Source organism: Chlamydotis macqueenii, chromosome 4 (assembly GCF_036417535.1).
Source record: "Chlamydotis macqueenii isolate bChlMac1 chromosome 4, bChlMac1.mat, whole genome shotgun sequence".
In the NCBI taxonomy this organism is placed as follows: Eukaryota; Metazoa; Chordata; class Aves; order Otidiformes; family Otididae; genus Chlamydotis; species Chlamydotis macqueenii.
The window spans coordinates 44040931-44057677 of record NC_141559.1 but is presented as its reverse complement, the minus strand read 5'-3'; the positions used below and the strand labels follow the sequence as shown (position 1 = coordinate 44057677).

General features: G+C 38.9%; 2 protein-coding genes across 2 annotated transcripts in view; one reads left to right on the top strand and one right to left on the bottom strand.

The window, feature by feature from the left end:
- Positions 1 to 16747, top strand: part of SCRG1 (stimulator of chondrogenesis 1) — a 780146-nt gene that overhangs the window by 217947 nt on the left and 545452 nt on the right. The window lies entirely within an intron of this gene.
- The window catches only part of GALNTL6 (polypeptide N-acetylgalactosaminyltransferase like 6), a 487857-nt gene that overhangs the window by 69645 nt on the left and 401465 nt on the right, over positions 1 to 16747 (bottom strand). Inside the window, exon 6 of the mRNA XM_086746397.1 lies at positions 11272 to 11455. Within this exon, the coding sequence (XP_086602523.1) occupies positions 11272 to 11455 (184 nt within the window). The remainder of the gene's footprint in view (positions 1 to 11271; positions 11456 to 16747) is intronic.

The window sequence follows — 16747 nt, the reverse complement described above, 5'->3', positions numbered from 1 at the left end:
GGGCTACAGCAAAGTAAGTTCCAGGATTGGGTTTGCCCTTTTGACAGCTGTTATCCAGCTGTAGAGTTGCTGCTGTCTATGATCAGCTTTTACAAAAAGCACTTCTATTCCTCTACTGATGCCAATGGATTAAATCTATTCTGAAAGAGATTCTCATTATGGGTCCACTTTGACTTTGAACTTTTTCTTACTAAATTTCAGCCTCTTCTCTTTGCTAACCTCTAAATTGCTATTAGGATTTTGTTTTCTTTTTTTTTTCTTTTTCCTTTTTTTTTTTTTTTGCTGCTGGCTGCCAGCACTGATAATCATCCTATGGATCAGCTGAGTTCTTTGCTACAACAGATTTTTCTTTTTAAAATATGATTTCTCTAGTGACATTATTATGGTTATGCTATTAAGTTTTACTGAGTTACACAGGAATAACTTTCTACAGGTCTACTGTGTACTTGGCTCTTGGATGTGCTCTTGCATTCCCACTGAAAGGATCTGTAGGTGGGTTTAAACACTTTTTTTTTTTTTCTGATTTAAAAATCTTGTTATGTTTTCTTTATTAAGACCTAGGCAATATGCATAGGTCAACTTTGAACAAACTTCCCCTAAAAATCGTGGCTGCAAATGATTTTAATATCAGAAGAAAAGCTCTTACAGGCAAAAGACTACCTGGATTTCATTCAAACCTAACATTAGAGTGTGACTTTGCCCCATCAACCAGTAGGTGGAGATGTAAGTTCAGTAATCACTGCAGAAAACAGCTACTTGGCAGTCCTTGATACAATTGAAGGTTTGTATAATACAATTTAACCGAGGTTAGATTTCTTAATAAGCATTAGATGAGACAGATGAAATCTGTCTCCAGTTAAGGCCCATCTATCCGCCCTCCTTGCCACAGATGTTCTTACAGCCTATGGTCAGCTGTGCCCACAGAACTTAGAAAACTTCCATATTCAAAAAAATATTAATGAAAGTAAAAAGACAGCAAGTTAAACAAGTGATCAAAAGACACATTGTCTAATACCTGACCTCGTGTTATCAAGTATTTTTAAAAACCTTGATCATTATTCTGTTATATGACATTTTAAAAAGCAGTATTAAAAAAATGTATAGTCTCAGTCATCCCAATACCCACATCTTGACAAGTTTTGAGTCCTTTCATGCCTACTTCAATTATAAGCATGTTATTACCTTCCAGTATATGAATTAAAGTATTACCACTTCCACTGAGACAGTCACAATACTGTTTTGGTATTAAAAATTTATGAATCTATTAAATTATCATTATAAGAACTCACACTGGAAATTGGTTGCAATAGTGATAATATGTTGTGATTTACGAAAAATGCAATAATGTCTCTTAACATTTCTCTGCTACAGAATAATAATAATAATATCACTGTTTAGCACAAATGGAAATGCAAACAATTACAGTAATATAAGATAAAGTGTAAAATTAAGGAAATATAGTTGGACATTTCTAATAACTTCTCTGTTTTGTTTAAGCCGCTTGATTTAAGGTCAAATGAGAACATCCCTGAAATAACATGGCCCCTATGGTTTAGCTATATAAATTAATTATATAGATCGCAACTACAACTGTGGAGACAGGCAACCTATAACAAAGGGCTGTTCTTCTTCCTTGAATGCCCTTTGAACAAGTCAGGAACAAAGATTGCACTTTGAGCGGTTCTGCTGTTTAAACTGTCATTCTGTCAAAAAGGATCACTACAAAATGGGCTGGGCATTCAAACCCGTTGCAAAGCAGCAAGCTGGGGACCTGAAACATTTCCCATGGGCTGAGAACTTAGTAAGTTTGCTTTCCTTCAGTGCCTTCTGGGAGTCTCTTCGAAACCACTACCCTGAGGTCCCCAGACAGTGGTCTGAAAATACTGCTCCAAACTACTTTCTTCCCCGCTGTTTACCTTTTTCTCGGGTACTCTGAGAGGTCCTTTGCACATTCACAATGCTTCAAAAGGGAAAACATTGTTACTGTTCTCCCACTGTGCTCCTGGCTTATCACCATCTCTTCCACTTCTAACACATTGCACGGCCACAGGTCATTTGTACGCACGGGAAAATAGAGAGGTTATTTGCCCTAGCACAAAAAAAAGCCAAAGAAATTCTGCAAAATCAGCTAAACTTTCCGCTGGAGAACCAGGAGAGCGGAGGGAGCAAGTCTCCTCTCTCCTCACAGGCACCTTGTCCTCTGTAGGGGACAAATGGACTTGTGTAATTTAATGCCTACAACGCCTCTCCAGCACTGAAAATAACACTGGCACACCAACTTAACAACCGAAAAAATCAGAGGGGTTCATTTTCCAAACAATTCACTTGAAGAGATGGTTATATGATGTTTTCTGACACAGGAAATAGGTATTTCTAGAAACGAGCAAAGCTGATATATGAATCTTATTCCCTAATAAAGGACATTGTCTTGGCAGTCTATGGAATAACAAATGTCAACTGTTTAGAGGCTCATTTGTTCCTGGTCTCTCAAAAGATATGCATAGCATTTTATAAATAAAGGAATAGAGACTAATTTGGAGTGCTTATCATAATTTTCACCTTGGTAAGGTTGCTGGAGGCATTTGCCTTTGCCTTTTGACAAAACTTACCTTCTAGCTAGAATAACCGTATTTTGGTTACTTACATGAAAAGAAACCAGATGCTAGTATGTTTACAGATAACTCAAAAAGCGATCTTGCTTATCTTATTTCCAAGTTCCTCATCATGTCAATAGCTATACTGAATTCTCTTTGTATCAACTCTCTTTTTCTCACTCGAGTCTCAGATAAAAGCTCTGATTCACAGATAACTTCCAGGGTTAACAAGTACAGAAATGTGGATGAGACATAATGATTGTCAGATGCAAAAACTGCTGGTAGCCATGACTAAAAACCAATCTCCTCTCAACATAAAAATAGAAATTGTATTGAGAAAGCATCTGCAAACATTGCCTTGCATCTGATTCAGTTCAGTGTTATATTAAAAACTTGCATGGTGCACTTCAGCAACCCCACTCCACAGAGCTTCAAACAGGGCTTTGTGTATTACCATATCAGTTTGAGACATGCCCATGAGGTCCTAGATCTTGGTCTTGGGTCTGGAAAGGGACCTGAAGAGCCAACTGCCACTGTGCTGTAAATCTGAGGCTATCTAGAGCATGAGGAGCAAGCCTTGCACACCATTTTACAAAGGTTTGCTTGGCAGGAAGCAAGGCTTCCAAATCCAACAGATTTTCCAGGGCCACAGAAGTGGAACATGCTGCTTTTTTTGGCTAAGAAAATGGAGGAACCACTGGATGTAGTGCTGGAAAGCCAGAGACATTGCATATTTTGAGTTCCGGCATGAGTCAAACAGGCATTCTTACAATCAGGATTTAGAACACAGTTTGCCGTTTGCATGAATCTCAAATAGAGCCCAAATAATATTGCAATAGGCTGTAAACTAATTGGAGAGCTACTCAGAATTCAAAATCTTGGCAAATTGGAGAAGTGAAGTAAACAAAGGCAAAAAAGATAAAATTCAAAATGTTAAAGTATCACACTGAACTATGGATAATGAAGACACAGCACCTCTTTGGACATGGCACTTAATGTGGATATGAAGATAAATGCCTTGCTTTCAAAAAGATAAAATCTGCATCACAAGAGGAAGATGATGAACACTTGGCTAGACACCAGTTCTGCAGAAAATGATATGGAGGTTAGACCAGAGCACAAGCCTGCAATGAATCAACAACGTCAAAGAAATATAAACAGGAACATAGCCTCTGAGACAGGCAAAGTCACCTGCTTATGCTACTAGGCAATCATAAGGCTTTGGGTGGCCCAGCCTCTGCTCTCAGTATGGAAAAAGTGCAGAGGAGGGCAAAGGTAATAATCAGAGATCTAGAAAACATGACTTATTAAGAGAGATTGAAAAAAATAAGATAATTTACTTGAAAAGGAATAGTTAACTGATCTGACATGAGTCCTCAAGTACTTAAAAGGTCTCCTCCCAGTGCACAGTGTCCATGACAAAACATAAGAGTGTTAAAGGTGTGGTAAGAAATTTTCTGGTTAGATATTACAGATAAGGATAGTACTGAAACACTGGCTGTATATAAGTTTCTTCCTAGACCTTCTTTTCACGCTTTCAGCACATACTGCACTGGCAGCTTAATTTCTTCAGTGTGGAAGCCAGAAAAATCTCTTCACCTCAGGGCTAAGGGGTCCTATGCCAACACGGCAGAGTTATTCCATGTAGAAAAAAAAAAACAACAAAACAGAAGGTATGTATCAGCAGGTGAAGATGCTTCTATATTATGCTTAGATGATTGCTGGTTCTGAAAAAAAAACCATGAGCATTGCAGGGGAAAGGAAGAGACACATCATGATACCATGGAGTATCTGGCAGACTATGCAGAGTAAGGGGGAAACGAGACACACGCACACACACACACACACTACCCCCCGACCCCAACTGCATATAATAGAGAGATACTAAAGGGTATTAGTACACTTGAGCCAATGAGCACGTGTGGAACTTGCATCAATGTACAGATTTGGAAAATGTTTGACACACTGAAGGGTCTGACAAAATTAGTCATTGGTTTTAGTCTTTGTTCTCTCTTTTGTTGGAAGCAACTGTAGCACAGATATGGGCTTTAGATAACAATAGGTCATTGTTTAAAAAAAACCCACAACAACAAACAAACAGAAATGGAAGTAGATACAGAGGTCACTTCCAAATTTACGCTGGTAAACACTGTAAAACGTAAGAGAAATGTTGGCTTTTTGTTTCCTTGTACCAATAGGTGTCACCAAATTCTGCATGAAAGTTCTAGAGAAAATGGCTTGAAAATATACAATTAAAAAGAAAATAATGATTTTAAAAGGCTGTTTTCTTTTTCTTCAAGGAAAATTGTTCAGACATGATTTTATAATTTTAAAAGCCAAGTAGCATGTTGATAGCGTTTAATAGCTCACCTGTACACACTGAGCAAAGTATCTCCTGTCTTCTTCTTGGCCACCATCCTAGTCTTTTTTATGTAAAGAAATACTAAATTCATGTCCAGAAGCTACTTAGCTTTCTAATTACTGGTAGTGTTGGTGACTCACTCTATGACTCTGCCCCGGCATACAGACTGTCAAGCTCTAAAGCTAATACTCATGTGATGTAGCAGGCTAACAGCTCTAGAAACATTACAATCAAGATGTCTACCTTTTTGTACCAACCATGAATCTCCAAGTGTGAAAGAAAATTGGAAATATGAGTTTCCACAGAAGTAAAAAAAGCATAGCTACTTCAGCACTGCAGCATCAAGTCATTATGATCAAAATTTGTTCCCTTTTGTCTTGAGAGGCATGAACTATTAGCAACATTCAATTGAAAGTTGCCTTTGAAACCTGAATCTGCCCAATCTAACTAGTATGCAGGACTCAACTAATTGCTTGGGTGATTCTTGTGAGGTTCTGAAAGTTATACCAGCAGCAGCTCTTTATCCCTGATGATTTTGGTTTTTTTTTTATTCTGACAAGTTACACTTTTTGTAGAGTTCTCTCTTCTGAACTGGCCTTCAGAGAAAAGGTACTGGTTGTACAGATCTCTACTCTGAAGTCCTACCAAAGGCAGGAGAAAACGATTGAATATGCATATTTTCACTCATAAATGGTGTGGTAGTGTCAGCGTTTTTCATTGAAAAAAAAAAATCTGAGATTTTCATGGGGCCATGGGTGGATGGCAGTTTGTAAAAGCTATTGTTACCTCCACTGTTGTTTATCTCCACTAACAGTCTTCTACAGAACACAGCTTGTCAAAACAATAAATCAAAACTCACACTGGTTGGAGACTGCTTCTCTGTAGAATAATGCCTTTGCATCAAACATTCCTGTAGCACAGTTCGAAACAGCAGATTATACTCAGGCTTTAAAAAAATAGACGATTGTTTCTGGTTGTGAGAGGTTTTATGAATATGTTTATAGGCAGAAATCAGCCATAAAAGACACAGACTATAAAGCATTGGGAGCTATAGAACAGAAATCATTGTCCAAAGCACTTTTTAAACTTCAGAAAACGATCATAAAATTGTAAAAGTACTTGTCAGATTTGAAATGCAGTCTTAGCAAAGACTTTCTTTCCACTAACATGTTGTAAAAAGTATATATAAATACTGAAAGTAAGGAGCTGCAGAAAAAGAGAGCATTTCTGAGAGTATGTCAAAGTCAAATAAAAGACCACACTGACAACAGCTTGCATGATAAGAATATGATTTTAGATATGCAAATCAACAGAAAGCACCAGGTAATCTTCCAAACTAACACACAACTGGCTACATTAAGGTCGTACATCACATTCAAGGGTGAGTCTGTGATGCAAAGGAAGAGAAACATATACTGATCAGCTAATTTAATCCCTCGAGCATGTCCAAAATTTTAACAAAATTAGATCCATAAACCGTAAGTGGCCTCTGTTACTGTAAGACCTCAACCCTGTAACGTTTGCCAGACTCATACCCAAAGCAGCCTTGCAATAGTGGAGTGACTCTACTATTCTATAAACAGGAAACGGAGTACAGGATCTAACATGACTCATCAGAGGTTATAAAGTTCCTTGGCTAGCAGAGTATTTGCCAAACTATTCTTCTGTTCCTTTACTAGAATTACATGATTCTTCAGCTTCATCTCCCTTCAGGGAGATCTGGAGATGACAGCTCTACACCTGTTTTACAAAGGAACTCTTGGAGAGTAAGGAGTACACAAAAAAAACCTACTAACTTTTCCAGATAGATGCTAGAAGTCTTGTCATCTAGTAAGTAGCACAACACTTCTCTCATCAGTTAGGATTTCCATCTTAAGTTGCAATTCAATAGCAATGCTGTTAGGTTTCACTCACACCTCTCCCTCCCTCCTGTATCATAAAGTTACACCACCATAAAACTGCTCTGTGGAGCTGTGCAGCCCTTTCCTACACTAATTGATCTGTGCTATATCTGTGCGATTAGTTTGTGATTTTTTTCCAAACAGTTTTTTGAGTTGAATTGCTGATGTTTTCTTGTCTGCTTAAAAATATGTTGCTGCTGGCAAGAATGGACACTGATGCCCATTTTCAGATCGAGCATGTGATAACATGAATTGATGTAATGTAAGCGATGCCAGGAAATAAAGAGCAGTCATCCCCAGCAGGCTTGAGCATATCAAACCTCTGCTTTAAAGTTCCACAGAGCTTTTAGCCCAGACAGGCTATTAAATCACATAAACTGACATGCTGTATATCACAGTCCATTATAGTAACAAGGTCACCCTATTAGTTCAAGTGGCAATCGCTTGAGCTAGGCAAACTCCTCCAGAGACTAGAGTGCTTGCACCACAGAAAGAACGAGCCACACAAGAGCATGCTCTTACGTCCCAAACCCATATGTCCCACAATGGCATGCTCCCAAACCTCTGCCAGGACAGAGAAACAAACCAGTGAGAGATTGCCACAAAGGAGGCAGACATCTCTGGTCTTCCCTGCTTAGAGACTAGAAGAAAATTTCCCAAGTAATCTCAAATTCTGCTGAATGATCACTGACCCTGGCATCAAGACAGTGAGCACCATCATGACATGATGATGATTTCACAATTATCTGACAGTTTCCCACAATACATCAGAACACCAATTTGTTCTGTCATTTACACAACCCTGAAAGCATTAGAGGAAAATAGCATGAAGCCCTCTTCAGAATACATTGGCGCAGCTGTACATGAATCGCAAGAGAAAAATCACTACAGTCAACTACAATGAGCTGCAAGTGTGACAGATCCAGTTGAATGCAATATAAAACTTCTGTTGTTTCTTTGGCACATGAAAAAGGGAAATCAACAAGGAGTTCACAAATTTATTCACAAATCCATTCTCTGGATGGGAAGACAACATTATTGGAGTGAAGTCCAATTTCCATGCCTCCAAGGATTCAATGTGCACCCAAAACCAGAAACACAGATCTTTCAGAAAAACAGCTAATCTTAAAGGCTACATGAAATCAATTTTTGGAATAGTTGTTAAACTTTTCTAAACACTACAATGAGCATAGAGCAATATCCAATAATTCACATAGGAGCTTTGATGGAAAACACATTTTATATTGCTATAGTTTGGTTCAGTGAGATCTATGGGAACCTTGGTGTGGCCAGTGACAAACTACATGTGAACCGAAATGATAAAAAAATTTTGTAGATGAATGCAGCCTGGTCCAAATGCAGTTATAGATTTGTCATATGACTTTCAGATTGGTGCTGGTACGTCATCTGTAACTGAATTTGATACTGGGCAGGCTGGAAGCTTCCAAGAGTGTTCCATACTCAGTCCTAAAGTCATAAACTTCAAGTCAAACCGGCGTAAAGCTACTGGGCACGAACAACTGCAGAGGGCCTGAGAATGGGTGTGGGTGTACATCTGGAAAAGCTGAGATATGGGATAAAGCTCCAAGTTCTGTCACAGCAAAGGGTGGAGATGCTGCCTGAGCAGCACTGCAGGGTATAAACAATAAAGCAAGCCCACACTGCAAATGGATGAGAATGTCCAGATTCTTCACAAGAGGGATTTTGAACTGAAAGACTGTGTCCAGATAGACAGTGTCCCACAGGACAGCACCTGTCAAACACTGACTGTTGTAGAATACAGTTAAAAAAAAAAGAGGAGGAAATTAATTCCAGAAATGCTAGCTCAGCTGGCATTGGAGTTCAGTAAGCTCTGTCACACCAAAAGCCTACCTGACAACACTTCAGTTTGTTGTGTCAACAGCAAACACTCTCCTGATGTCTGCTGCAGCAGTGTTTTGATCATGTGCAGATGCAAAGCAAATGTATCATTCAGATAATACAATGACTGCTCTTAGTTTTTCTTTAGTTTGATCTGGTTTTATGTACATTATTTCTTAGGCTGATGTGATCTTTTCTGCTTAACACATATACTGAGCTGGCATTTTAAGTGAGAGGAAAAAAAACTCATCAGCGCAATTTTTGGATCATGTACCCATTATTTGCTGGTGTTTTACTAAAAACGCTGGCAATTTTCCAGTTCATTAAAGATCAGCTCAGATCTGATGCTGTTGGCAAAAAATAAAGCTATTAGGATACCAATAGCAAAATATTTAACTTAAATTAAAAAAAAAATCCCTACTGCTTACAAAATAGTAACATAAAGATTATGGCGCTGGTTGAAGCCATTTCTAGTTTTAGTGTATGTGCACCTAAAGGAAAACCGTTCTGTCTCTTTAATTCTATAGATGATGTCTTGGTTCATTAAGTTACTGATATCTAAAATGGTTTGTAATGTTCACCATACTTGTTGTAACCAAGGTACTAAAAGCTCGAGGTGTAAACAGACAAGGCCCTAGGAGAAAAGCAGGACTGACTTTGAATTAGAAAGTAATTCCTCACCTAAGCAAATTCATACTGATTATATAAAACACTTCTAAAGCCTCTCTGTTCTAGGCAGAGGGTACTTTTGAGCACAGATGTTGTCCTGCTCAGCCAGCCTTCAATCCTGCTGCCATGTGTGGGGATGGACATGGTGGTCCCAAACGCAATGCTGCTTTTCCACCTGCATCGCTCTGACACAGATTCTGTGATGGGGAAAACGAAGGAAGACTTTCAGTGATTTCTTTAAGAACTAGGAAGCCTGACTGCCTTTCTAGGGAGACAACAACTCAAATTACAAGAGGTTCACAGGTCCCACTGTCCTATATGTTGTTTCTTGTGAAGGCAGGCAGGACAAGGTGGGTAACAGCTGCTGGCATGCTGATCAATGCAAAACTGCCACATCTGTTCTGTACTGCATAGTCTTGTCTGTTCTAGAAAGTTTCCTACAAGTACCTCCTCTTCAGGCCTCTCTTGTCTTTGAGAGATGCATACTGCAAACTGCAAACGTGTGAAATGGCTGATAAACACCCTGTAGCTACACTGGCAATATAGAAGTTTTACTCATACACAGACTTTGAATGCTGAACCAAATTACACGATGTGCTAGGTGACTTTCAGTAAGCGGCAAGAAATTACAAGTGCTTAGAGGAGCAGGAAGACTTGTGGAAGAGCAATGGAGGCTCTAGCAACTCTGGAGTGTTATATGATTGCACTAGCTGGATCTATGTTGCGGAGTGGTCACACCGGCAGCTGATGGAAAGTACTTCATCAGCACTTACCCCAATGCAAGATGAAGAATGATGGGCCTAGATAGAGATAAGTAAAAAGGAACAAGTAGAATAATGAAAATAAGCCCACCAAATGCCATAATCACCTACTTCTCCCTGTACAGAGCTGGTCATTCTCTGGATATAAGGGTCAATTTCTGCATGAATCAGATCCATTACTTCAAAATAGTGCAGAGTCTGGGCCAGAGACACAGGTTTTCTGTTGCTATTGTTTCCAGGTTTTGTTTTGGGGAGGGAAAAACACAGAGTTTCAGAGTTTTTAAAATGTCAAAATCTGCAGCATGGCATTTCAGCCAGAGCTACCGACAGCGTCAGAGTCAGTCTCACTGCCAGCCCTGCTGGGATGCACACTGTGTGAGAGGCGTGGAGACTCCGTCACATTGAACCACATCTGTTTGCCTGTTCTCTCTCTGCTGATGAAGATTAATTCTAGCTGATCTTAACATGAGAACAATTACAAGAAAAGAAAAAGGAATCTATCTTTATGAAGAACAGAAGATAATTCCTGTGAATGAGCTGACCTATATAAAACTGGGATTGGAGGCCGGTTTACCAACATTATTTACAAATCAGTTTGACGGTGTTCAGGTTTGACAGTCTCGTGTTTAAGTTATAGCAATACATATACAGTAGCAATATCATCAGTCATAAACAAAGCATCAGCTGGCAGAATGTGGGCACAGCTATTGATGCATGTATTGCATCAATCTCTAGCAAAGAAAACATTAAACTAAAGTCTATTCAGGAAGTGCTCTGTGGAATAAACAGAATAACTGTAGTCACATTCACTCCTTTTCCAATGCCAATACCTTCTCCTAACTACAAGTATGCTCCTGTGTCTTTTACATACAACCACTGGGCCAGAAAAGATGGGGAAGGTTTGTGTTGCCAGGCACAGCTTGTGAATTCTGCAACTTGTTGCCCTGATCTTCTTCCTAGTTTTGGGGTTTTCTAAACCTGTAGAGAAGTTGTTTGCTTCTGCTACCTGTCATTAGCACGAAGTGGCCTACATGGAAATTTCTGGGCTTGGATGCCTCTGCTACAGTTACCTCCTTTGTCTGTTCAGCTTCATGTTTTCCACTCTCCTCTTTATCACTACTTACTCAAAGGGGTCGCTGGGATCAGCTCTCTGGAGCTCTGGAGGAATCGGTATTCTTTTGTAGTACATTTCCCAGTCAAAAGCTCCTCTCATGGCATCCCCCGCCTGTGCCTCGTAGCCAAAGTGGTTGTGGTCAATGACATCGATCATAGGACACACGATGGTTTTGTGGTTTAGTGCAATCTGGTCTGAAAAATGAAAGCAGAAAATAGGAAATGGCATGTCTAGTCAAGCCATCTATCATATTACTGCACAGTGAATCCCACAGGTTTTTTGATGTTTGAAGATTGCTTGCTTTGTTCCCTATGGCCCTCAAAGTATTTCATTTTTCAAATCTGTGTCAAACCTTTATCTAAAGTGGACTTAATGTAGTTGGGCAATGATTAGAAGCATTTACAGTTCTTTAAAGGGAGGCATATCCCTGTGAGACCCACAGGAGTCCAGTCGTCTATATCTCTGTCACTTTGCTACTCTGAGCTGTCCCCAATCTGTCAGCTACGGAACATGCCAGCAAGCAAAATGTAAAAATACTCCTTCAGCTGTGGGGAGTGTGTATGGCAAAGTCCTGTGAGAGAGAGTTTGTGTTCCCAAATGTGAATCTCAGCCCTTGCAACCATTCAGCTGCTGTTCCTGGGGCTCTAGTGTGCATCAGCTTTGAGATCAAATGCTACAAATTAAAGGCAAACTCCAACACAAGGAACAAAACAGGGCTTGCATCCATTTTTTTTTTTTGTACCGAGACATAAAGAAGGCCCCACAGTGCTATTCTTACTCACCTGTTTTCTAAAGAAAGGAGATTTTTTTAACTTTTTTTTTAAAAAATAATAGAACTGTAAGGCTAAATAAAATTTCCATCTCTCAGTATAAAAGCAGGGTGGGCCTGAATCCGCTTTGGTGAATCCTTTTGCTTAATCCCATAGAGCTCTTCAGAAAAGAAAGAAAAGTAAAGAAGATATTCCAGCTGCAAGAATTAAGCAGAAGAATAATGGTTTGAAATGAAGAAGTAGAGGGAAAATTTGTAGTTGCGTTGGCATGAAAGGACAGTATAAAAACTATCTAAAAATGCTTGAAAAAACCAAAATCTCAAAATTCCAGGTATAACAGAACTTTTTCTCCAAATGGTAGCCTAGATTCTTTACAAAATGTAACACACTGTAGGGCCTATGTGGAAAACTTGCTTTTTGTTCTTAAGGATTAGATTTTACCAGTGCCCAATAATAGCCTAAGAAAAAAAATCAGAGGGCTGAGTGTGGAATGAACACTTCGTAGGAAGGCAGGTAATACTAGTGTAATGATTAATAATACATATTCTGCTTCCTTGGTTCTGCAGGATTGAAATTAAGAAAAAAAGATTACGTTAGCAGAACATCTGTAGTTTTCAAATTTATTCTCAGCTGTTGTTTACAGACTGTCCAAATGGGGGAACAACACTGGCTGCTAGAGAGAAATTACTGCGCCTGGAAGTTCAGCAGGTTTTTACATCCTTATCCTTTAATAGTGAAATAAATTTAAAGCAAAGGCTCTCACAAAATTCTAGGAAACTAATCTCAGACATAATGGCTGCATTACTGTTGCTATTACAAAATACAATTACATCCACTGGTATACTGTGTAGTGTTATCTGTAATCATTATGTAAAGTCATTTTTACATAATCTCTTTCCTGTGATGGTCCTTCTAATAGTTATAGGGTTTATAATAATCTGTCTCTGATCTCCCCTTTCTAAATTGATGGGAGGAGATAAACTAAATAGGATTGATTTGGCTGGAGCAGGTCAAAGGTACACTCATAATACATTAGCATCCTTCTCTTGATCTTTAAAAGCGGCTGCCTTTAAACAGACTGAAGAACTGGAAATCTCCAAGTCATGTACAGAGATAGCCAGGGAGAAAATTATTTGAGCAATGCTCAAACTCAACCCCAGTCTTCATTTCTACAACTCTGCAAGAATTTTGCGAGCAAGATGATGCTTAACTACCTGTTCTTGTGTGTATCTGCAGAACATACTTCTCAGCTCCTAAAATGTTTTAGAGATGACAAGGAAACACAAGAAGATCTTGACTTCTGAAGAAACTGGGGTGTTTGTAGTTGTGCACGCCAAAAGGCAGAGTAATCAAACCTGCAGCCTCAATGTTTCTTTCAGTATGCCTAAAAGATCAAATTCTGCATAGATACTTCTTAGACTTAAACGAAGTCCCAAAACAAATTTAGGAAACAGAAAAAAGGGTTGCGGGGCTAGCGTACATTTCACATGATAGCTAGGACCATAGCTTTATAGATGTGAACATGCTGCTACTTTTGCCAGCCACTAATCTTTATCCCACCTGCTCCTAATGCAAGACACTGAAAGCCACAGCTGAAATGCTTTATAGGTTCTTTTCCATTGCCTCACACAAATTCCTACTGCTCTGAAAATTTCCATGCGTTATTCAAATGCATTTATGCTGAAGAACAGATAGATAAGCATCATCATATATGTAAAAATCTTGCAGATTTGAGGGAAAGCCTGGGAACAAGAGGAAATATTGCTCAGAGCGTTCTCCCTAGCAATTTTAAGCAATATATACATATATATATGAATTCAGCACTTTTAGTATCAAGCAGAGTGTGCCTATGTGGCAATGAAAAGAAGTTTTCAATATTGGATAAGCCGCTCTCTCAAAAAATGTAGGTTTTATCTTTATAAGAAAGTGCAACCGTTTAATTTCAAGTGCTTGTTTCAAATTAGCCTGGTTAAAGAAACAATGCCACATTGCACAAAACTATTATTTTCTTACTTACTTATGTGATTACAGATGACGACAACATTTGAGTGGCTCACTAAGTTATGTCTTGTTATCCGAGTTGTTATAAGTACTTGTGTTCTCGGTCTTCCCCACCGGCAAGTAATGCATCATGTAAGTGTTGTGGAGATGGACAGCTATAGCAGGTGTCTTGACAACTTGCTAAGCATGATCTAATCATGATGAAACTTTAAGTCTTGGTCAGGAAAAAGACCTGTTTTGACAAACCTAGCTGTGATAGCCTATGGCACTACTGTTGGGTTGTCCATCTCCCCTCTCTTACTGCTCCTGGAGCAACATCAACAGAAGGAAAGATGTGCCCACATCTTTCAAGCTGGTTTGCTGCTCAGTTTCTTACCTTAAACCTGCAATATCTGCAACTTCACACTACACTAGACTCTCAACTACAGCAGCTGGAGCCCAAGCCACATCTTCCCTTCTGCTGACTTCATACTACTGAGGAGTGACAACAAACAGCTGTGTTTGCCAACATTTTTACATGACTGCAGCTGCCAGCTCAGTGAACATCAGGCAAAACTCTCCGAGATCTGAGTGGTTTATCTCAGTTTAGATATTCATTTAAGCTAAAGAAGTAAACTAAATAAAGTTTAAAGAAAAGAAAAGAAAGCCATTTTGCACTTGTTTTTTAAGAAAACAAAACAAAACACTTTAATTGAAAACAACCCCATGGCTCAACTCCACAAAGCAATTTAGATACTTAACAGGTACTGAAAAAACTCAGTGTTCCTTTGGTCTAAAAAGTGACAGGCAATTCTGAAAATACATTAGATGTCTAACTAACTTTGAGAACCATCTTTAAGTAATCACTCTTTTCCCAGTCCCCATCCTCTAACTTGCAAGATCTCATTACAAAAAAAAAAAAATGGTTTGGGACAGTGGAAATGATTTCCTCTCTCAGCGAAGACTGGCAGTCTTCACTGCAGAGCAGGGCTGAACTGGGCTTTTGTTGAGGACTTTTCACTACACGTGGCAGATACAATCAGAGCTAAAACAGGGCAGCTTCAAAGCAATAAATACACAATATAGCTTCTGTGTTGGTTTCCCTGAATGACATTGAGTCACGTGCAGCACTGAGGGAATCACAAGATAGATCTCTATATGAATACTTGCAAAAATACATTAACTTTACTATTAATAGTAGCCAGGTGTTACCTGATTTCACTATAGTAAATATTTGCTACCTAATACTTATAAGAAAGTTCTCTCAGCCATTTTGGAAAACAGGGCACACGGCATCCTTAAATATACTAGCTGTGTGTTCATTCTCTATTTGTCCTTCCTCATGTAACGTTCTACTTTTTCTTTCAAAACAAAGCCTATTGGTCCTGGGGTCCAGTGTTCCTCAAGATTAACTTCTAGATTCTCTGGCTGCTTAGCTAAGGGTATGTCTACTACATGTGGAACAAGCAAGATCTCATTCCACTTGAGAACTGGGGAAACTGGGACTTGGTCCCTGATGAAGTTTCTCTCATCTTTCCCATTTTCTGACTTGAGGCTGAGAGTTGCGATCATCAGTTCAATACCCAACCGCAACATAACTGCAATCATGAACCCTTTGTGACAATTCTATTTATTTTTTTTTTCAGTTTTTATAGGGTGAAACTCAGCTAGGTGTACCTTCATTTCAGACAAGAAAACAAGAAAAGGAACTGGTGTTACATCTGGCAATTTTCCCACGTCTAAGTTAGTAAAATAGAAAGGTTATGTCCCATCTACAGTAACTTAGCAAGAGACTTCAGAGAACAAGAGTGAGAATCTTCTTCAGATTTTGTCATTAGTGGCAACATATTATGCGCAGAGGGGCAAAATTCAGAAAGTAGAGCACAGGTGGCTGTAGAATACTTGGGAGTGTTTAATGGCTACTTGATGGGGCTCCTTGTGGAAGGCTTGTTGAAACTTGTATCTCCTGCTCCTTTATGCCAGTCAGGCTTTACATGAAGACATGGAGGTTATTTTTAAAAATGCTGATCTTGTGACTAAGGGCAAAGCGGTAACAAGGGGATAGATCGTATGTATAATTTGATATGGAAGCTAGAAAGGATGTAAATTTGGAATTTTGTCCATTATCTTGTTACTGATCTGAAGAAAAACTGGTTGCTAGTAATTTTTTTTTTATCTCAAGAGATAGTTCATTAGCAGAACAGAATCTCTTCTTGGCTGCAAATGCTTTATAAGCTTGTTGTGTGGCCAAAACAGTCCTAGCAACAGAATTCAAGAAACAATAACCATTAATTGCTGAAACTCTATGCTGTCATGTACTTATGACATACTCTTCTAATTAATACAAATTTATTTAACAGTAAACTCAGAAATGTTCTTTGTTTTTGCTAGCAAAAAAACCACTCACTTTGCAAAGCACGTACACTTTGCATGTAGTCAAGTGTGTAGAGAAGGGGACGTTGTTTCCTGAAGTGAAATCCTAGACTACAACAATTGATTCTTTCCATTCCTTTGACTAATGGAGCTTTGCCGGCTGCAGCTGGAATCCAGCAAAGCAGTCAATAGCAAATAATTCTTTCTGAGCTTCCTATTGTGAATGCAGTTGTCATTGGATTAAACTCTGAGGTCTTGGATACATTTACAGCAAAAGCTGTTTTAATGGAATGTGGAAGACTAGGAAGGAGTAAAACACCCACATAATAAAAGTTTTCAGGTGCATAGTAAGGGCATAGCATA